Source organism: Tursiops truncatus, chromosome 13, assembly GCF_011762595.2.
Source record: "Tursiops truncatus isolate mTurTru1 chromosome 13, mTurTru1.mat.Y, whole genome shotgun sequence".
Lineage (NCBI taxonomy): Eukaryota > Metazoa > Chordata > Mammalia > Artiodactyla > Delphinidae > Tursiops > Tursiops truncatus.
In genome coordinates, this window is record NC_047046.1 from 69,829,298 (window position 1) to 69,852,181 (window position 22,884).

The 22,884-nt window shown below is 38.9% G+C and overlaps 1 protein-coding gene across 16 annotated transcripts in view; it reads right to left on the reverse strand.

Annotated features, from left to right (window-relative positions):
• The window catches only part of TCF4 (transcription factor 4), a 360,920-nt gene that overhangs the window by 179,339 nt on the left and 158,697 nt on the right, over positions 1–22,884 (reverse strand). For 15 of the 16 annotated variants that reach the window (XM_073790764.1, XM_019937094.3, XM_019937089.3 and 12 more), the window contains one exon: positions 120–184. In XM_073790764.1, coding sequence (XP_073646865.1) covers positions 120–184 — 65 coding nt within the window. Of the gene's footprint in view, positions 1–119; positions 185–19,495; positions 19,570–22,884 lie in introns of those variants that run through there. The other variant, XM_019937098.3, reaches the window with a different exon arrangement.

Consider the following 22,884-nt stretch of genomic DNA (forward strand, 5'->3'; position numbering starts at 1 on the left):
CGGCAGATTCTCAGTGCATTAGTGCCACAGTCTAAAACGCATCATCTAATTTACAAAACAAAGTGATTTACCAGGTTCATTCTCTCTCAACCCTTTCCCAACGCGAGATTCTCACTTACCTGGTGGCAACCCTGTAAATTTGATTCTCTCCCATAAGATGAGTAGGAGCCCCTTTCTGTTTTACCTGCCAAGAGAAACAACAAAAAAAGTGTAAATTGTGTTTTTCTTTAAAAAAAAAAAATCTCCTCCAGGTAACAGACATCCACTTCTCTTCCCCGATGTTTACATACGTAAAGTAGGCACTACTGGCAATGTATGCAAGCAAGACAGGGAATAACACTTCCTCACTCTGGCTATGATAAACTGGAAAAAAAATATCCTTCATTCCTATTCTTAGCCAAACTGCTCCACACTTCCAAAAACTGTCATTCCAATGGCCTCCACTTTCTCTAACAAACAAATTGTCATTCCTTATTTTCACTTTCTTTCTCTCTCACAAAATTTAAACAATTTCATTTTTATTTACACAGCAGGCAAATTATCTATGTAATGACCCTAGCCTAGTCATTCCCATTGATTATATTGACACTTAATGGTGAGGCCAAAGCTAATCAATCAGGGCTCTCCAGATGGTGAATAAAGCAAAGAAACTATTCAAAATTCTGGGACTCTCTCTCTCTCTCTCTCTTTTATTTAAACTCCCTTTCCCAGGAGTAAAGTCCATCATGATAAAGATGATCACGGAATTTACATTTGGGAAAGAGGGCTTTTGAAAAATTGCCCACTCTGAACCCAGCTTCAGATTCTACCAGTAGAACAAGGGATAATGGAACGTCAATGTCTTGTGTCAATTCTAACAACCCAATTTTTATCTGTAGACTGCTCTGCAGAGATAGATAAAGGCTCAGATGCTATTTGGCCATATCTAAGGGTAAAAATCAAGGCTGCTCATTTGTTTCTTTTAAAAGTATGTTGAGCCTTAATAATCAGCAAGGAAGACAATGAAACCACATTATAAGAGATCTAAGCAGTAGAATACACCTACTGACATGTAAAGAGTCCTTACAGGAAACAATCCATACCAGGGCATTAAAAAGGGCTAGTGCCGCCCACGTGCCCAGACCACAAAGCCCACCCCACCCAAGACTGAAGGATACTGTTTTCCTTCAAGACTAGAGCTTAAGGTACATTGTCCTCTTTACCCAGGACTATACTATTCTTTTCTCCAATGGGAAAATTCAAAACTAGTATTTTGAGGGGCTGAATGGATCCTTTGAAGTTTACAATGCCCAAGTTTTCCCCCCTCGACTCAAGTTAAGACAAATGTTAGAAGTAACAGTGTTCATTATGATCTTTTAGTTCAATGACAATGCTGTTAGAGTATGCCTTCCTGACACCACACAAAGAATGTGTCTTTGATAAATCTTATATCTGGTCAAAGGCATACCTTGTATGTAAGTCACTATATATGTAAAATGGAAGATGATTTTGAAGAAAGCCAAACCTGAGCCTTAACATTAACCCTCTTCCCCAGTATTACCTTTTCCACTGACTTCAGTGAATCTCAAACTTGGGAAAACACTCCCCCCGCCCAACTCCTGGTATAGTGTTCAGTGCAAAGTAGAAAATCAATGCCCATACCAGTTTCAATTCCAATGAAACAGGACACCATCTCAAGCAGTGTCAGTCCTGGGAGGTCTAAGAGAATAACCTTTCACTGTATGAGGATTTTGCATTAAAGAATAGATGCATTTGCCTGTTTCAGAAGTATAAATGGTCATAAAGACATATTTACTCTTCTGTGTAAGTCAGATGTAAGCTACTTATAGTCTTTAACTTCTCTTTATAAATATTACTAACAGATAACAGAAAAAAACTCTACCTTTTATGAGCTATCAAAGGATGTACGTCCTTCCTGAAGCTCTCGCATCTACAAAGCTTCCATACAACCACAACATGATTCACTTTGACATAATATTCACTTGTTTAGCAAATAGAAAGGCAGGTAGAGAGGTCAGTAGAAAGGCAGACAGACAGACAGACAGGAAGAAGATAGATGAGGTAGAATTTACTCTGACTTCCTAGGAATCTGAACATCTAGTGTCCTGTTTTGGTAATCTCCAAAAACTGGAAGGAAGAAAGGCTATCTATGTCTTTCTCTAGAAGAAATTACTGAAGCTATCCCCTATAGAATTTCACCACCTGGCATTATTTCCCAACTCAACTCCAGCACATAGACCTGGAGAGACGAATTTTCCTACTAGGATTTGTCTCAACTCATATATATATATATATATATATATATATATATATATATATATATATAAATATAAAAAGTTAGGTCTATTCCTTTCATTCTTTTAAAGGTAAAAGGGGTCCATGCAAATAGTAAGGATGTGAGAGAGGAGAGAGAGGGGGAGAGAGAGAGAGAGAGAGAGAGCATGAATAAGAATAAATGGGAGAGAGAAGAGAGAGGAAGGGAGGGCAATAAAGAGAGGGAGAGGTGGACTGGAAAGAACAGGGTGTAGGAAGGGAGAGGAGGGGAGCGAGGGGTGATCAGAGTATGTATTCATGCTGCACAGAGTCCCCAAAGTACTCTTGGCTGCAAAGCCCCAGCATTCTTTACTATCATATCACATACAGACTGCTTAATCTTAATTTTGCTTGTTAAAAAATATTTATCCAGATACAAAAATAAACTCACTGCAAATTACAAGTTGTCAGGGTTAAAAATCTACTCCTGTTTGTGTGGGGGAGGATAAGAGACCAGCATAGACATGAATCATTCTCAGTAATTTGAGTGTTTCCATGACATCAATGGGCACCCGTCCAGGACTCTGTCGAAGTCTGTGAGGTACCAAAGAGGCAGCGCAGCCAGCAGGAGGCTGGGAGGTGCACTTTTTTTTTTCCTTTTTTTTTTTTTTTTTTAAGGATTATGCTCCTTGTAAAGATTTCATCTGTAGCATCCACTTTTACCATCAAATAGATCGCTCCACAGATCCTGAGTGAACACATTTCATTCTGATAGTGTAAGCCTTTAACTTTATTACATCTTTTTGTTCGCAAATTCAACTATAAATCTGTCCTCAGAGCCCAAACCTCTGTTTGGGAGCAAAATAATCAGGGACTGTGGATAAACGCAAGCACCTTCTCAAACCTATCATATCTACTCCTCTAATTTCCTAATGACAAAAAGCAGCCATTTTACAATGACACCTCATTTCCAAGGGAAAAAAATATACATCTTTTGTGTAAATTGTCCATTAAAAATTAGCTATGGTCTTGATGTCGGTCTTCCGCTTAAAATGTCCGGGAACATTTGTTTCAGATAATAAAATTCTCAAGAGCGCTGATAACATGTTTGAGTAGGATTCTTAAGTAACTATCTGTGCTCGCGAACACAAAAGCTCCTAAATATGTGTGTTTACTCTGTGTCAGGCATGGATTTTTGTCACTTATACCCACTGGCTGGCGCGGACAGCTTCTTTCCTCCATCCTTCGCCACCGACCTCCCCCCGTCCCCACAATCACAACGGAGCTTTGAAAGAGCTCAAGATTCTATTTTTCCAATATTTAAAAGAGATAGCAGTGATGAACAAACCCGGCGTGTTCACTGCAGAATTTTCGAGACAACCCTCCGGTACTAGAATGCGACAGCCGCTGCGGACATTTTTTGGCACCAAGACAATGGTGGCACTGCCAAGCCCCATGGCTAAAACTACTCAAAAGAGGCATAAGGGTAGCATTAATCGCTCAAGTCTTTTACTGCATGGAGTACTGTTGTCCATATTTTAAAAACTAAAAGTACCCGTTAGTAACATTTGTTGTATGCCCACCAAGGGGCGGGGGAGATTCTGAAATATACACCAGGAACAAATCTTATCAAGCATTTGATTCATTTTATACCTAAAAGGACCAAATGTTAAATTTTGTTGCTGGTGACGATTTGCCGTGCCTGAAACGAATAATCTAACCTAATGGGGGTACACTGAAGGCTGAATGAAAGGTACAAGAGAGGATTTCATAAACTAAGTCGACATATTGGCTAAACAACTTTCTTCTGCAAAAATGATGTATACAAGGAACGTGTAATACTATGTCACAATTTTTTAAATTAAGCAAGAAAAACGCTGTAAATGAGCAGACACAACATCTGTCAATCAACCCTTCTAGAGACAAAGGAGCTCAACGCGCAGCCCCTTCTCTAGAACAAGTCGGCATCTACAGTGAGCAAACAATCAGGAAAGTCAACACGTGTTTTGTCCAAATTGAACCCATCATCAGCTGTTAAAACCTATATTTAAATTTGATTATTAAAAATGGCACCAATGGGCAATCAATAAAGGAGTCACTTGCTGTTTCTTCTGCCCTCGAAAAACTCAAGCTAAGCAGAAAATATAAGCTGCTTCCAATGATTTTTAAAGACCAATCCTTTTGCCGATTGATTCAGTTGTTCTTTATCTTGCTGCCCCACGAAGGATAAGGAAAAAAAATTTTTTTTTAATTTAGGGGGAGTATGATTAACAAATATCTATTAATTCTAAATTTAATACTTTTATATTCTTACATAATTTTCCATTTGACTTCTAATTTTTCTTCCAATATATCCATGGTATCCTATTGTAAGGGAATGTCATGGGAATTGGATGAGAATGAAAATATGACATGAAGGAAAAAATTGGTCTCATAAGTTCATTAACTCACAGGGATACACCTAAGAAGTATCACCTTCAGTAGATTACTACACCTGGACAGTTCTAATCCATTTGGAAGGAGTGAGAGACAGGCAAGAACAACTTATCCATAATACTATTTCTGGAGATAAGCTGTGACATGGATGATCCCACGGGTGGTTGACCAGTAGGATAACAACAAGGTCATGTTTGGGTTTGTAGCCTTTCATTCTTAAAAGGCCACTTTTAACATTACATATAAATGGTAGGGGGGCTTCCCTGGTGCCGCGGTGGATAAGAATCTGCCTGCCACTGCAGGGGACACGGGTTCGATCCCTGGTTGGGGAAGATCCCTCCTGCCACAGAGCAACTAAGCCCATGCGCCACAACTACTAAGCCTGTGCTCTAGAGCCCGCGAGCCATAACTACTGAAGCCCACGCACCTACAGCCCGTGCTCCGCAACAAGAGAAGCCACTGCAATGAGAAACCCGTGCACCGCAACAAAGAGTAGCCCCCGCTCGCTGCAACTAGAGAAAGCCCGCGTGCAGCAATGAAGACCCAACACAGCCAAAAATAAATTAAAAAAAATAAAAATAAATTTTAAAAAACGGTAGGTATTTCACCCACCACTGAAAAAGATGCACCTGTACAGTGGAACATATTATCCTACGAAAAGCCTTGATAAAAAAATTATCTGATGCTGTAGGACAATACCCAGCAAGGCTGTTTCATGGCTAATCCTCATTCTGGAAACCGAAGAACCAGCCTTTTGTTCCCTGTTACCAGACTAAGGAACTCATCACAACCGCGTGTGAATCAGAATAAATCTCTGTCGTCCCTGTCCCCAACCCCAAGCCATCTTTGGTTACCCTATAATTTTGGGGGGTATATTGAAAAGAGTATTTCATTAAACAATAACGGGAAGGGTGGTTCCAAAAATATACATGAGGTTATAATTTACAGTTCTTTCATCTTTCCCGCGCCTGCCTTTTCCTCTCTTGCCCACGTAAGAATACCTGAGTCCTTGTCATGTATTACCCGCTACACAAAAGGGTTACGTAGATTGCTTCATTCAATCTACACAACAACCCTGTGAGGTAACGTAATATAAACACCACTTTACAGATGAGAAAACTGAGATACAGAAAACTGCCCAAGGTCACAAAGGCAGTAAGCGTTAGAGCCAGGATTCAAATCCTGCCAGTTTGATTCCCATGGCTGGCCTCTTAGCGCTATTCTGTGCTGCTGGAATTTAAACTCTGAAAAAAAATATCTACAAATAAGCGAGAAGCCCAATACTGAAGACTCAAATCCCAGAGCTCAAAACACTCATGAATTTGATATGAAATTAATGAAAGTGTCTTAGAGGTGGTGATAATTTACATTTACATGGTGTTTTATTCCTAAAAGGTCTCTAGGTACTTTAAAGCTGTGCAAATGATGTACACCAGAACCTGTGATGTCACACAATAAACTGCAACCATCTCTAAGTTAACTGGAAACAACTAATTGACAAAAACATGGCAGCAAACTGCATCTCTACACATTCCATATGTGAAGAACGTGACTTCATATCAATGCACAGAGAAGAGGGAAAGTAAAAAATATAATTATAGGGGCTTCCCTGGTGGCGCAGTGGTTGAGAGTCCGCCTGCCGATGCAGGGGACACGGGTTTGTGCCCCGGTCTGGGAAGATCCCACATGCCGCAGAGCGGCTGGGCCCGTGAGCCACGGCCACTGAGCCTGCGCATCCGGAGCCTGTGCTCCGCAACGGGAGAGGCCGCAGCAGTGAGAGGCCCGCGTACCGCAAAAAAAAAAAACTATATATTATATATACATATATATATATATATATATAAAATTATAGGACAACACAACATCGCTCACAAGTGTCTTCTGTGGAATAGTAGCCCGACAACAGGTTCCAAAAAACAAAAGGGAGGCAAATCAAAAGGCCCAGGAAATGTTACAAGCTGTCTATATCCCTCCCTGACAGGCAGAAATATACACTGTATCCTAGCATGTTAAAGCCTCTGAGAAGTCCTGCAGTGGAGACATTTAATTTCATTTAATATAATCTTTCCCAAATTTATTTGAATACACATACCTGCCCCATCTTTTTGCCTATTAACACAAGTTCAGAGGAATCTGAGAAACTACTACTTTAAAAAACTTAACATTTCAAAGCATGCACTGGGTTAATATATGTTGGTAATATTCTATCAAATAAATAAGTTTAACATTTGAATTTTATTTTAATTGACCTAAAAACATCTTTGTCTTGTTGTGATGTTTCCATGCAGATACACCTTTGTGGTTCTGACTGGCCGTCAACTTTAATTTTCCCTGATTCTAGCTTGGAGGTGGGAGTCTGGCTTTACAAGAAATCAGAAGCTGACGTTATTCTCCTGATTTCTAAAATTCAGAGAAGACCACTGGTTCTCTCCTGCAGAATCTTACTATACCAGGAGGCATTTTAAAAATCCAAATTTAATAAATGTCATGCTAAAAGAGCTACGACTCAATTCCAGCAGATAAAACAGTCATTCCACAGCCTAGAAAATTCTCTTCATCCCCCTCTTCCTAAATTGAGAACAGAAAGAAAATTTTGGGGAAAAGTGATCAGGTACATAGTTTGCAGCAAAGGATGATGGGAAATAGGGGCCAAGCCATTTTCCCAGGAAAGACTAGCATCAGTGCTCACTTTCACTGATGTTCTTAAATCATCAAAGTAGAACACTCAGTAATGATCTAGAGCTCTGACCTCAGAAAATTATGAGTTTGGGCTGCTTTCTGTCATCGATTCACCCCATCTCATCCAGACACTGCATTGCCTTCAAAGCAGCGAGTGTACCAAAATTCCAGATATACTTAAGAGTATCTCGAGGCACCACCCAAACTCTGTATTTGGGGCGATTCTGAACATGGTTAGAATCAATATTCAATTCTCCTTAAAGCCCTCACATTTGCAAAGCACTATATAGTGTGCAAAGTAATTTAACTTACATTATTTAAGATAACAACATCCTAAGAATTCCTTAGATGGGCATTTCAACCCCTATTTTTATAGAAGAGGTCACTAAAATTCAGAAAGGGTAACCCACTTATAACAAATAAGAGAGGTTGTACAGATATTAAGAGACGAAGCTAGAACATAAATTACCAACTCCTGTACCAAAGCCTGTTTTCACAATACGCCGCCTCTTCTTGGAGTATTCCAGATGTATTACTGGTTTCTATTGTGGTAACAAAGATGATTCCACCTGTCTTTTTCTCACTATGTAGCATAGCCCTCTCCTCAATTCGTAGTAAGTCAAAGAGGCATTCTCGAGTCCTTTGATGGATGAAAATATTAGAACTGGTAAACATTTTGAGTGACCACCCTCTGGGACACCAAAAGTCACCACCTCAATGCAAAATGAAAGTACTGCCTTATAGATTATTTCACCTACCCTAGACCAACAAAAGCCAGAATCATCCTCTTCCTCGGTGTCACTCTTAGGAGAAGTGCACACATTATCAAATGAGAACCCGTGAGTTTTATGCTTTCTTTTCCCAGTGCAGGAAAATCTTTCACTGAAAATAACACTAATTCCACAGAGTGTGCAATTAATCAACATAATCATGGGGATAACTTAGCTCTTTGGGGAGGTGTGTCAAATAACTCTTTAAGGCCACTAAAGTGCCACTTGAGCCACCAGAGTAATGATTTTCTGAATCAGCAATTTGTACAAGGGTCCCCTAGGGGCCTGAGGGACTAAGGCTAACCCCGAAATCAGTCAACTTACTTCTAATGCGTAACTTACCACTGGTTTTATGTGAATAAGATCTTAATGGCTCTGCCTGCCCTATTTTATATTTTTATTACAGTTTGTGCCTATGGTGACTGGGTATAACCAAGGCAATGAAAGACTTTGTGAGGGCCTCTGAAGAAACAACATATGCATTTGAAATCTTATTTTTTATTTGAAATACGTAATAGTTTTTCATGTAAAACTGAAAAAGGTCAATCTTGCGATACACACGAAAGGCATCAAAAGCAAACAGAAATAAAATATTTTTGTTGTACTCTTAAGAGGAAAGGAAGATGCAGGATGGGTGTGGAGAAAAGCAATCTCCTGAAATTCAATTCCATGGCCCAAAAACCCTGCCCATCATGAGAATCATCAGTAAGACTTTTCTTAAAACAGATTCCTGGGTTCTCTACCCCAGGGGACTTACATTCAGTGGAATGTGGTCCAGAATCTCTGTTTTTTTAAAATAAAACTCCACTGGTTAGTCTAACAAGCCACAGACAAGAGTAACCAATTTAAGTGAACAGGTTCAGCCTTCAAGGTTACTTTAGGTGAAACTCTCATATAAACCTGGTAAGCTGGTAGATAACCAAAAAAAAAAAAAAAAAAAAAAAAAAAAATCAATGACTATCTAATCCAACCTATTTAATTGGATTTTTAAAAAGTAAACAAGTGTTGATCTCCAAGACCCTTTCAGACAGTTACATTTTGTGGGTTAGAGAAACCTCTTCCTGGGTTAGAGAAACCTCTTCCTCTACATTTGTTCATCTCTGCTCATGAAGATTGGTTGTGTTAAAGAAATTCAGCTCACATTACCAAGTAGATGGCCCTAATAAACAACAGAATTCCAAGACCTAAGTGTCCTGGAGGTGAAACGACATTCCTTCTATCAGCCCCACTGGCCACTGCTCTGAAAGTATCTCTTCTCCCTTTCTACCCTAAGACAGAGGTCGCCTTTAGACTCCAGGATCAAGCTCTAGTGAGCCAGACTTGGTTTGTTAACCTAAAAGGGCCCTTCCACCCATATATTCCCCACATCCACGCTCTACTGAAGGCATTACAAGTCCATGCTGGGGGAGAGAATCCGGCCCTTTGATCCCTCTGGAGGAGATCGATGACATTTCTGGCCAGATGCAGCACAGACGATATCATATGAGTAAGACTTTGTTGCCTGGCTCGATTATTTGGAATTAATCAGCAAATTTTAAGAAAATCAGCAGCTACGTTTCACTGTGCAAATTGCTTTTAGCAATAAATTATGTGCTACCCATTAAACTGATGTTCTAACAGAGTCTTACTAATATTAAATGTAAAAAATAATAATGACCAAACTCTGAATTCGGCATATCAGAACAGAAAACTGAGGAAAAGGTTTAGTATTATGTTTGTTATAAAGTGTCTACGTAGGAAAATTACATATTTTAGCACCAGGGCATGTAAGAGATGGCCTCGGTTTTCAAGCTCAGCTCACGACTAACAATTAGAATATAACCACTATCATCTCTTAAAGAAATTACATGCATTTGATATGATACTCAAGAATGCACAAAAATAAAGGAGGTGGAGGTCTCATGAAAATTTTTAATACAGGTTACACATACGTATGATACAATAAGTATTATATATACACATAAGTATATAAGTAACATTTCTAACCCGAGACAGAAGATAATCTAAATGTCATCTACAGATGTATCTGTAATATATTAGATAATCATTTCTCTAGTCTTAGACTATATAGGTTTTATATTCCCTAAGTATACAGTACTGAGAAGTTGGGGGTGAAACAGCCCACAATTCAAAATACAACTCAGGGCATTCACAGAGCAGACAAAGAGTAGGAAGAATGCTAACCACTGAGGCTGCCCTTCAACATCAACTTTAAAAGAATGGCCCCATGACAATCAAGCTAGGAAGGAAACAGGACCAAACTACTCAGAGTCCAATTCCCCTGTTAAAGGAAGGTGATGGTTCACAGACAGAATTACATAAACCACTAAGTTCCACACTGTGATGTTTAAGAAAAACCTTCCAATTACTGAATATACAAGCATGACTAAATCAAGGGAGGAAGGCGGGGGCCATAGGAAGGAAGGGGAGAGGCAGAGGAAAGGATGATGAGGGAGAAGGCAGAAGGGAGGAAGGAGAGAGAAGGGGAGTAGTCAGAACAGTGACCGCATCCTATCAAAAATGTGCAAGAAAATAAAATCTATCACGTGGAATAGATGTTTACAGACAGCAATTTTCAGCTCTGAAGCTTGCAAAAATGATCCTCTGAACAGCTTTGAAAGAGGTCCAAAAACCATGAGATACAGAAATAAATATTTGTAGGGTAGCTCTGTGTACCTACCACGTGTTGGCTGATGGTACGTCAACGACGAACGTTACTCCCAAGAGTTAAGAGTTTAGATGGGTGAAATGTTAGGGAGCAAAGCCAGTAATGTACATAGTCAGGGGTATAATGGGAATAATGAGAGAGCACCTAACACAACCTCAGTGTGGTAATAGGAGACAAGAGGAAAGACGTAGATTTGAGATTCCACGCCAGATACCGTTAGAACAGATTTAGCGGGAAATGGATATTTGTTAGAATGCAGTTTGCAGTTATTTGACAATGTTAAACAAAACAAAGTAAATAAAAACTAACACTTACATGATTTAACCAAAACAAATTTTAAGGTAACTGGTACCTCAGATTGGAAAGATGGAAAACTGGAAAAAACTTAGATGACATTTCATCTAAGTTTCTCTAGCACTCTAGCTCTAAGTTCTTTGATCATTCCATACGTTTGGGAGATGATTTGGGAGTTTTTTGATGGAATCTGCTTACAAATTAGAGAAATTTGCGGAAAAAAAAAAAAAAAAAAGAATTGTAAAGATCTAAACGAACCACCACAGAGTAATCACCTGGATTCGATCAAGTCATTTCGGAGAGATGCAGAAATCACTTATACATAATTAATTTTATAAAGAATTTGATGGAAACTTGTCAACAAAAATTGCTGCTATTTTAAAGGCATATTCATTATACAGAGCCCTGGTCTTCACTACCAAGACCCAAGGATACTCTCCACCCAAGCAATGGCGGGGAGGCAAGATGTTCCCTCTGTAACCGCCCTTGTATAACTTAGTCCTGCGACCTGAAACCATCAGGGATTTGCTCCGTTAACATCTTACACTCTATAAAAAACAACCAAAGCAGCCAAACAAAACAAAAAAAGGTTCCACTCAAACTCTGATTCTCAACGTCTGCCAGGAAGAATAGCTTAATTTGGTCTGCAAGGAAACCAAAAATGCCTTTACAGAACATTAGGGTGTAAATACAGGCTCATTTTCCTTCACAAAGCAAGTGAAAACAGTCAAGCCTATAAGGGAGTTCTCTATGAGGCATTAGCTACTACATACAAGGAGTCACGTTTCAAAATTTCAATGATTTATCCTTTTCAAGTCCATTTCCAACTCAGTAAACAAGAATTCTTCTTGAGTATAATCAGGCCAGGAGGATCTACAAAAGCAACGGGAATACGATTAACGGTCACCTGAAAGCAACCACTTAATAACTCAAGAGTGGCATATACAGGCTTCCCTGGTGGCACAGTGGTTAAGAATCCGCCTGCCAAGGCAGGGGACACAGATTTGAACCCTGGTCTGGAAAGATCTCACATGCCGCGGAGCAACTAAGCCCGTGCGCCACAACTACTGAACCTGAGCTCTAGAGCCCGTAAAGCCTGTGCACCTAGAGCCCGTGCTCCGCAACAAGAGAAATCACCTCAATGAGGAGTCTGTGCACCGCAACGAAGAGTAGTCCCCGCTCACCGCAACTAGAGAAAGCCTGCACACAGCAACAAAGACCCAACGCAGCCATAAATAAATAAATAAATTTATTTTTTAAAAAGAGTGGCATATACTTTACATGCTATTTGAGCTATTGAGTCTATTTAGCAAAAGCAAACTCCCCCCAAAAAACCCCAAACAAAACCCCTTCATTTCCTAATAAAAAACAAATTAACTTCCATACTCAGTATTAACCTACAACTTTATAATCACTGCAAATATCTGATTGTGTAAAAATATCAAAACAAAACAAAACAAAAAACAAAAAAAAACCAACCTTGAAAAGTAAAAGAAATGAAGAACCCCACATACCAGTCATTTCAATGTGAGCCAGCAGAGGGCACACAAGCCCCAACAAGAGCTGGCTCTGGCCAGGCACCACCCAAATTCATTTAGGACTAACCCTGACCAAAATTTGAATACAGAGAGGGGGGAAAAAAATCATCCTATCGGGGCATCAATAAAACAAATGTGCTCAGTTTAGGATTAGTAAGAAATATACAGTAGTACACTTTATGATTCAATACTGACTTTAACAGAGATTTCTTAACTGCTTCACGGAAAGTTGTTCATTAAAAAGAAGTAACTCTTCTTTGTATAGAAGTGAGGTTATATCAGTTTTCAAGGCCACTGTAGTTTTTATAGATCTATATGAACAATTATCTAGAAAACATGAATTTGTAGAAGTAAATTAAATGTTAAATTTCTAATACATAAACACACATGTTTTGGGAAGTGTATTAAATTACCCTTTGCCAATAGACAGTTTCTTTTAGAGTAATTCCATGTGTCATATACAAATCTATTAATTTTTGTAACCCTAGAGCAATCGAATATGTACCGTTTTATGGTTAAATTGAGATACATACGTTACTTATTTTCCCACTGGTTTGTGCTTGATTGATTATTTGTAAGTTGTCTATTCTGGGTCTTTGTATTATAATATTAGCTTTGGGGTTACAGTAGATTTTGCCAGAAGAGTATCTCGCAGCTATGTATGTACATGTACGTGTAGAAAGGGTGCTGCTTATTCTTTTAAAGGAAGTTATCCTATAGATGCAAAAGTCACAAACTCCTCCTAGCCCTTTCCGAGTTTTTGATTTCAGAAACAATATCACAAATTGAAAAGAAAATATGAATTACCTCATGAAAGCAACAAATTAAAACCAACCTCAGATACTGTATTTTTTACATTTACAGATAAAAGTTAAATAATCCACAGGATGTCCAATCTCTCATTTCAAGTGCATTAGAATAAACAGAAGGTTTCAAGATGGAAAGCTTAGTAGGATAATTAACTGCTACTTGTCTATCCACCTAAATGATCATTTCAACCCCACCTCACTCACTAAACAAAAACAATGAAGCCATGTAACATCGTCATCAGGTGATTTTTTTTTTAAGCATTCTCGGTAGATTTGAGAGTTGAACTTAATTTTACAGCATCTACCAACCAGGTGGTATAGGTTACATGTAGGTCATGATAAATAACACTTATCTTTTGGCCAATGTGGCTACACCCTTTTTGCATAAGTGAAAATGATGATGGTTTATTATTCCAAAGCACTCAGTTCTGAAATGTTTACACAATTTGTGAAGTCCAGGCAAATTTAAATGATTCTGACGTGCAGCCTGCTAAGGCCAGTGATGGGGATAATGCCTCTTTACGTGGGTAAAATTTTGTGGCATATAGGTCACTCTCTTAAGGGGAATCAACTGTGTGTCTCTTCTTTGCGTTTCCACCACAATCCTTCATCCTGCAGCCTGGAGCTGAGAGTGAAATGCAAGAAAGGAGCCGAATGCTCAAAGCAAAAATCTGCTTCCAGGACAATCCATTATATCTGACAAGTTAAATGTTCCATGGTAGGCCATATGGCATCGGAGCAGGCCCGACGATGGAAGAGGGGAACTCAGCAAATGCATCACAATTAAGGAGTTTGGCTACAGACTTTCCTTTGAATTACTTTTTTAATAAATTTTAAATGTTGTCCCCCCGATGTGTAGCTGAATCCCTTCTCTGGGATAATTTTTAAAGGAGTCCCACAATTTCTCTCTCACCTCCTGACTGTCAATGCTGAACTCTGGAAGGTTAAGGCACACAAGGCCATTTTTATCAAAGGAAGCTTCAAAGAGGAGGACCTGTAGCTCATTTCAAAAATTTCCAGACAAATTATATGTAGAGCCTCTCTGTTCACTAGATTAGAATAGATGTCAATGAAACTGGTCATTAGAATGAGACATTTACATTAAACTGATAGAACGTTAAATGAAACCAGTTTCCATTTTCAAGTCCAAAAGACCTGAAAAGCTGTATAGTTACAACTGGCACGTTTCTGTTTCTTCTGTAGTTTACTTAATATTTACCAGATTAATGAATTAACTGAAGACTGCCTTGGTTGAATTTAGCTCCCCCTAACACCTCACCAAAAAAAAAAAAAAAAAAACTGCCTACTTCTGCTAATACCATGTTCCAGAGACAAGTCTTAGAAGCTTTCTAAGACACTGATTAAAACCAGGTTGTCTATAAAAATAAATATTTGTTCTTAGAAACAATGTAATGTAAATATAATTTGTATTATAATCAAGGTATGCATTTATTACTTTAAGGGAGAAGAAGATGAAATTAATGAAATGACCAAAATAGCATCATTAGACCACAGTATTCCATGACACCATTCGTCTCAGTAAAGAAAACAAATCCTTTCCGAAGAATTCTCAGGAAGAGAACTGAACTTGTAATAAAAACAGAAAAAGCTTTCTACAGAAGTATCCAAACTCATCTGGTCCAGTGTCCAACATCAATTTTATCAACACCCTCACTTCCTGGGGAGAATGCCTTCTTGAGCAAATTTACATATAATATGATGCGTGTGTGAGTGTGTTTGTGTTTGTGTGTGTATAAATTGTAATGGTAGGTTTTTCTAAACAATAATGACTATCGTTTAAGTATTCACACTGGTTTACAAACAAGAAATTCATAATGATTAAGAGAAACACGTATGCATCTTTCCGAACGAGAAGACACTAAGACTCATTTCCCTAAACTATTTTCAGTCTCCATTTCTCCAGAGGGTCACTATTTCCCTCAAATGTACCCGCGTCTGCCTTAATTAAGAATAACATTATTTCAAAGAGCATATACAGATACTTTATAAAAATGGATCACTTTGCTTTATGTTTAAAATTATGAACATATTTTCTGGTGGTCCTAAAGTTACTATTTGTTACTGTACTCTTATATTTGTGTCTCCTTATTTTTTAATATGAGACAATTTATTGAATTACGAAGATGCTTATGTGGGTTATGACTGGCAACTTGTATTAAAAATCAACTGTTACAGCTCTTTGTATTTTACCAAGTGCTTTCACATACATGCTCTTATAAGCTTCATCATAATTCTGTTAGATAGGTATCATTATTATTATCATTACTTTCATTCTATATGTAAGAAAAAAGGGAGACTCAGAGAGGTTAATTTATTTGTCTTAGGGCACACAGCTATGAAATGGAGGAGCCACATCTTTTGCCCAAGCCTAGCTCTAATGTCAGCACTGTACTGACATGCCATACCATATATTACACGAGGAAGCATGACCATTAAAAAGATATAGGCAAGTATTACTTAGGAATATAAGTACACTTTTTACACATTTTCACTTCTTATTCAAGAAAAGTAGCCACGTTTTTTGGTATTGTGATAGAATCCTATGCTTGGCTTTACTAGGAGGAATGAACACATACTCAACACACAATTACACTTACACACGAGCACATACACACACAAAATGTAGCCAGGCACACCTCAACACCAACAGAGTGCATCGGGCCGTTGTGTACTGTAGATCCTATTTCTGTGTATCCAGATCCACATTTTTATTACTAATTAAAATGTCCAGACGGCAAAATAACACCTGATCCGAGGGATTTTTAAGTACAGTAATTGTCAACGTTCAGCCCCTACACTGTTAACAAAATTGGCCTGCCCTGAGTTTTATATTTGCTGTTTCCAACCTATCAGTGTAATGCAGTTAAAACTTTAATAATCTGAACACCAGTATGTCCACATTAAGCTCTTTACCAAGAAAAAAAGAGGAAGATCTGATATTTAAATCATCACCATTAAGAGAAAGCTTACACACAGCACAGGGAGATCAGCTCGTGCTTTGTGACCACCTAGAGGGTGGGATAGGGAGGGTGGGAGGGAGACGCAAGGGGGAGGAGATATGGGGATATATGTATATGTATGGCTGATTCACTCTGTTATAAAGCAGAAACTAACACACCATTGTAAAGCAATTATACTCCAATAAAGATGTTAAATAAATAAAAAGAGAAAGCTCATGGACTCCAGTAGAACCGAATGTCACAACACAGCAACACAATTGGGTTTTATGGGGGAAAAATACATAAAGGAGGAAAAGAAGGAGGCAGTTTCCCTGCATCTTTTGTTTCATAGGTTCACTAAATCATAAACAATTTTTGGATATATCTGTGTCCTTTAATTTGGGGGGAATTTTTATACCACATATAGGTACAGATCTTAATCATTAAGCAAAATGTTCATTATCTTATAAGCTTTTTAAAAATATGGATGCGGGCATGACCCCTGAATGTCAGGTTAGGCCTTACTCGTGCATAATATACTCCGGGAAATCACAAATGCTTTTAAAATGTTTAAAGCAGTGACTTCCTAATCCTAAGTGGATTCTTTTTTTCTCAGATAAACATTTTTTTTTTTTTTTTTGCAAATATCTAGGCTGTTTCGATACGCAAATGTTCTCCTAAACATTTCCACCAGCCAGCCACTGAAATCTCTCCACAGACCCCAACCAATGGGAAAGTTTGCAAGGGAAACAGGAGAAGCAACTGGATGAGAATCCTGCCAGGAATCCTGGCTTCATGGGCCACAAACACATGTGAATTTTGTTGCAATACCTGAAAGAAAGCTTGTGGATATTTTAGTGAAACAACTCCTTTAAAATTCTCAGTCATAGGGCAGTAATTCTCCCTGATTTAAGCAACAGCTTCTGGGGAGGGTAAAACTGATCCCCCACAGGTTTCCTATTTCAGAGTTCAGTAACTCCAGGAAACGTGGCTTGCTGCTGGACAGTGAAAATCTCATCACTTAAAAAAAATTACCCAAAGGAATTAACATCTGCAAAACAGGAAACAGAAAAAGCAGCCAACAGTACCACGACTAGGGTCCCAAATCTGAACAGGTATAATCTTAGTGGATCACTTTCAAAAATGTTCTCCCAAGGGAATAAACCAGGGAAGATGCCCCTAGAGCCATCTTTATTATGTAAACAACTCAGGAAATAATGTATTCAAACAAAGGATTTTTCTAGAAATAAAAACAAGAGGATAGCATTCAAAAGGAACTTGTAAATACAGTATGATTACAATTACTATGACTGAAAACAATCTCCAATACTCCCTTTCCCTTTCATGCTCTACTGTGTAAACACCCCCAAAACCTGCTTTGAGAAATAACGGGATTCCTTGATAACAGGTCAACAAATCATTTCAAAGCATCTCCAGTTTGCTCAGGCACAGAAGCCACCAGAGGCTAACCACACTGAAAACAAAACCAAATTTCAGGATTCCGGTTGCTACCACCAGGCTGGGCATTACTGAGAAAGGTAGGAGTTGTGAATTTGGTGGGAGGAGAAAACTAACAGTGAATTTATCAAAGCCAGAGGATCGTTGAGCTTCCACAATTAAAATGATCTGCTTCTCCACCACTAACCTGCTGATCGACACTTGTTCCTTTACTTCTCCCATCAATTCCTCATTTACACATATTAAAAGCAGTCAAAGATTTCATCAGATGTGGTTTTGACAAGAACAGCAAAGTGCCTAAAGCCACAGATTTTAATTGAGCCCAAAATACTGATTTGGGGCAGGGGGAGAACCAATCACAGCAGGAAACGCTTTAAAAGAAAAAGGGGGTTGGTGGTGAGGAAACATCATCTTGAGTAGTTACTCTGTACTCACTTGTACTGTACGAAAAGAAAATAAAAAAGTTATATAAAATGTCAGAATTAACCTATCGTTTCAGATTGTTTACAGGTGAATTTCTACCATCTGGATGGGCAGTTTGCCCACATCAAAAACAAGTAAACTAAAAGAAAAAAAACCTTCTTCTGCCTGCTATTTTAACACAATAGATTTTAAAGGAAAGGGGACAGACTCACTCACCGTAATCTCCAGATACTGACACACACACATTTACACAACATGTGTGTACACTCACACATTCATATACAAACTGTGACAAGACGAAAGTTGGAAAAAGCAAGAAATTGAAATAAAATTCTGTTTCTCAGATCTCTAAAAGATTAATAAGTAATAAAAATCTAGTCATTCTTAATTGCATAATAGGAAAAAAAGATTCACTTTAAAATTCTCATTAAATAGCTCATGATACTCTCTATTTCACTGAGATACTCTAAAAAATAAAACCTAGCATATCAAAGTTTCTACCTTCCCCTAACAAGGCATATTTATATTCTTTCTTTATGCTGGGCTAGCAACTTGGGGAATTATAACTTAACTTTAAATAAACAGGAAACTGCATCTTAGGAACTGCCTGAAGTTGTTTTATATTATTTGAGAGTAACAATGCTTATTAATTTGACAATTTTTAAAGAAATATGCTTTCATTCTCCCCTTATGCAAACCTTTCCTTTAATCCTTATACAAACCTTTTTTTTTTTAAACATCTGCCTCAGCAAAAAGATCTGACGTAGTAATAATCATTTTTCAACCTGAAGATCAAATCTTACATCCAGTCAGAACTATGTTTAGGTTTTTTCTTTCTAATGTCAAGAGTGAGATAGAAGTTTCGGTTTAACTTTAGGCTAGTCTAACAAATCATGGTACCAGGTTGGCACAAAGTGGTTATTTGCCAATCTCCAGTCACACATTCCGAAAGCAACACACAGAGGGTTTATAAATTAATAGCTCTCTGTACTGAATGCTTGTCCATATCTCTGGTTCTGGGGTTTCTGGGTATCCATTTGGATTGTACAGGGTCTCTTACGTTTGAAGCCCAACACTAAACCTGAAGTGTTGAGTGAGAGAATTATGGGCACATTCCCAAACTCTTACATTAAACCACAAAGGGAATATATTAAAAAGAAAAAGCACAGAAAAAAAAAATCGTCCAAAAAAGAAAAAAAAAACTCACCCTGAATAGACAAACAGAATACTTGCTTTTCTTTCGACCTTATGGGTAGCACACGGAGGGAGGCACCGGAAGATCGAAGCACAAATACGTGATGAGGTGTCTCCAAAAAGCATGAGGATGAATAAACTGTCGTGCCGTAAATTTGCCAGCTAGAGGACAGAACACAACACGCTGGGGCTTGGCTGTCCTAACATGTTTTACTACGTAAATTTAAATAGTCTTGAAAGGGAAAAGAAAAGAGGGGGAAAAGTAGAGGGTTTTTTCCTTAATATTACAAAAAAAAGTTTGCCAGAAATTCTCATACTTGGGTCACAAATAAAAGTACTTTCAGGGCTGTTATTAAAAAAAAAAAAAAGAATCTAGTTCTTAGGCTAAAACTCATCACATGTTTCCTATGATGGAAATTTAGGGGGGTGGTTTAAAGAGTTAAAGACTCCCTACCATTAATTTGCATCTGGTGCTTTTAGTGTGTGTGTGTGTTTTTTTCTTCCCTGAAAAGTTGGCAGAGCTGCCGATTTTCCATAATGCAAGCATTTGGGAATTGTGAGCGGAATGAAACCGATCCAATCTCCTGACTGCGACATGAATTTTCATTAATTACAACCTTGTCAGCAAAAGCATTATCAAAGCTGAATATGAAAATGCTAATGAGTCCTCATTTGCATATTTTTCTTTGTTGGAATGTCATTAATTATTACATTTTATGATGATGAATGCAGCTGTCGAAGCTCTCCGATGCATAATTAGCCATCAGAATGCCAGGAGCCGATCAGCATTTTTGGGTGAAAAAAAAACAAATTTCACTTGTACTCGTCCCCCATCCCAACACCACCCAACACACAGACACACACAGACACACACACACACACACACACACACACACACACACACAGCCCTGATGACGACAGTCCTGAGGCCGGACTTTGGGGAAGTTGAAAAGGGCTTGTTTAGAGGGAATTCATTTTTGCTTTAAAATTATTTTGGTTTTAGCCGATAACGGTCTTATACAATAGAAGCAGCTCTTAATAAAAAAAAAATCGTTATTCCAGCTTAATTAATGCCACGCTTAATTATAACACCATGATGTCAGCGGTTTTAATTAAGTATTGGCTCCGTTAAAAAAAAAAAAAAAAAAAAAAAAACAACTCCCCGCTGCAGTAAGAGTCACAGATTTGTGCAAATCATTTCTGCAATTTTTTGGTCTTCTGTGGTTCATGAACTATTCGGATATTAACAGGCAGCATGAAAACTCCAGGCACACACGCGTGCGCAGGAGGGCGCACACACATGCGCGCGCACACACACCACACACACACACACACACACACCCCCAAGCAAAGGGGGAAACCCAGACTTTGCTGCTACATTACTTGGATACACTTTAGAGCTTACCTACTTGACCATTTTTTTGAGCTAAAGTGTAAGTGAAGATGACAAAACATAGCTCATCCTCTCTCAGCCGCTGGGAACGGTGTTTATAAGTAAAAAAAGAAAAACAACACAGAGCAGATGGGACCATTACACATGACCAAACCAATCAATCACAGATGAAGGGCCCAGGTGCAGCGCAGCCGTGCAACAACGCACCATTTCACAGTCTGTCAGACACACACACACGGTCGTCCATGAGTGACCCTCCTCGGCCCCCCCCCGGACCTCATCTGGAGCGCTGCTCCCCTCTCGCCTGCCTACGCTCCAACTGACATCTTCATAATCGCCCTGTCTTTCTATCTGCTGTGGCTCCTGTGAAGAGAGGAGGATGGAAGGGCTGGCGACTGGGGGGAGGGAGTGGGAAGGGAGACTGGGGAGGGGAGATAAGGACAGGGGCTCCCATCATTGTCACTTACGAGGAGTCCAGCCTTCTTCCTTCTGCCATCCCCACGGCCCCTCCCTCCCCGACCACCAGCGCGATCGCTTCTCCGAACCATCATTAAGCTCATTAATTTTTAAGGGTGACTGCTTGGTTACGGCACCCCAACTGTCTGCCGTTAGACATAGAAATTTTGTTTGGGGGTCTCCCGCCTCTGAGGAAGGGAGATGTGGGGAGCTGGACAAAGTCATCCTTTGATGTAAAGGTTAGAAACTGATTCACTGGAAGTGCGGAGCAGTACTTTCCGTGGTCCCCCCGAAAAGGGGTTCAGATGAAATCCTTGTTACTCAGAAGACTCTGGGGAGCCAGCTCTGTCCTAACATTTTGTGTGTTAAATAACCCCTGTGGCCTTTGGCGTCCTATGTCACAGACTCATCCAGGAATCACTGAACCCAAATGAAATTGTACATTTGCAAGGGTCACGGGCTATCCCGGCAATACAACTGAAACACCAACTCCGACACAACACGTTAGGATAGCTCCCTGTTTTAAACTCAGAATTCCTAATTCCCAGCCTAACTCTTTGCGGCTTTTCACCTTTCTGTTCCTTAAAAGAAGCACACACACACACACAAACAAAAAACTCAGTGGGGAAGAAAGTAACAAGTAACCAACAGAAATGCACTGAAGCCCACCTACCTACCACCTTTGGAAAAAAAAAATCTCTTTACATCACACCAGAAAAAGAAAGACTGGTTTTATTAATTCAGTATAGTCTTTCATCATGAACTCCTTCTTAAGCCTGGGTAATTCATAACCAAGTTTTTGAGATCTGTTATAGAGCACAAATATGAGAAGGAATCACCTCCATTTACTCAAAGAACTGCAAAAGGATACTTTCCCCAGCTTTAGGAGACGACTGCTCACCCAGTGATTGAATGCTCTCAGCAATTTATAATTTATTTTGCCCATTTGGAGATGAGAAGGAGTTTAGGAAAGCACTCAAACCCTACAAAGGACAACTATATGACTACAAAATAGCTTAAGGGATTTATGTCCCAAAACGCTCACGACATTTTAGGCTTTACTGGAAATTTTACACTGAGAACAAGAAAAAGTTAATCAAAATAGACCATGCAATTCGGCCACTCTAAGGATTAAGTCACGTGTCATTTATGTGCAGTTTCATGGAATGGTACGAAAATAAAGAGTGCAGGCTAAGTTGGGTGAGAAAGTGTCCTACCTAAATTCTGCATGCCATTCCATTTACAGGCAAAGGCAATTTTCCAGAACGCTAGGCAGACTGGATTCGTTGAAATGAAAGCTTTGTCTCTTAGCATGGACCCTACCATCAATTCAAACATGTTCTCAAAATGGTTTGATGACGCACTTGTTTTTGGTTTTTTTTTTTTTTTTTTCTTTCTTTTGAGGATTCAGTCTGCTTCTCATCTCTTATCCACCTAATTTGTCCTTCGGAAACTTTTAAATATTGAAGTAATCATGAACCTTTCTGTTCCCCAAAGCATCCTGTAATTTCAAAGCTTAGTCCTTGTTAACAAGGAACCCCATCCCTGAACTC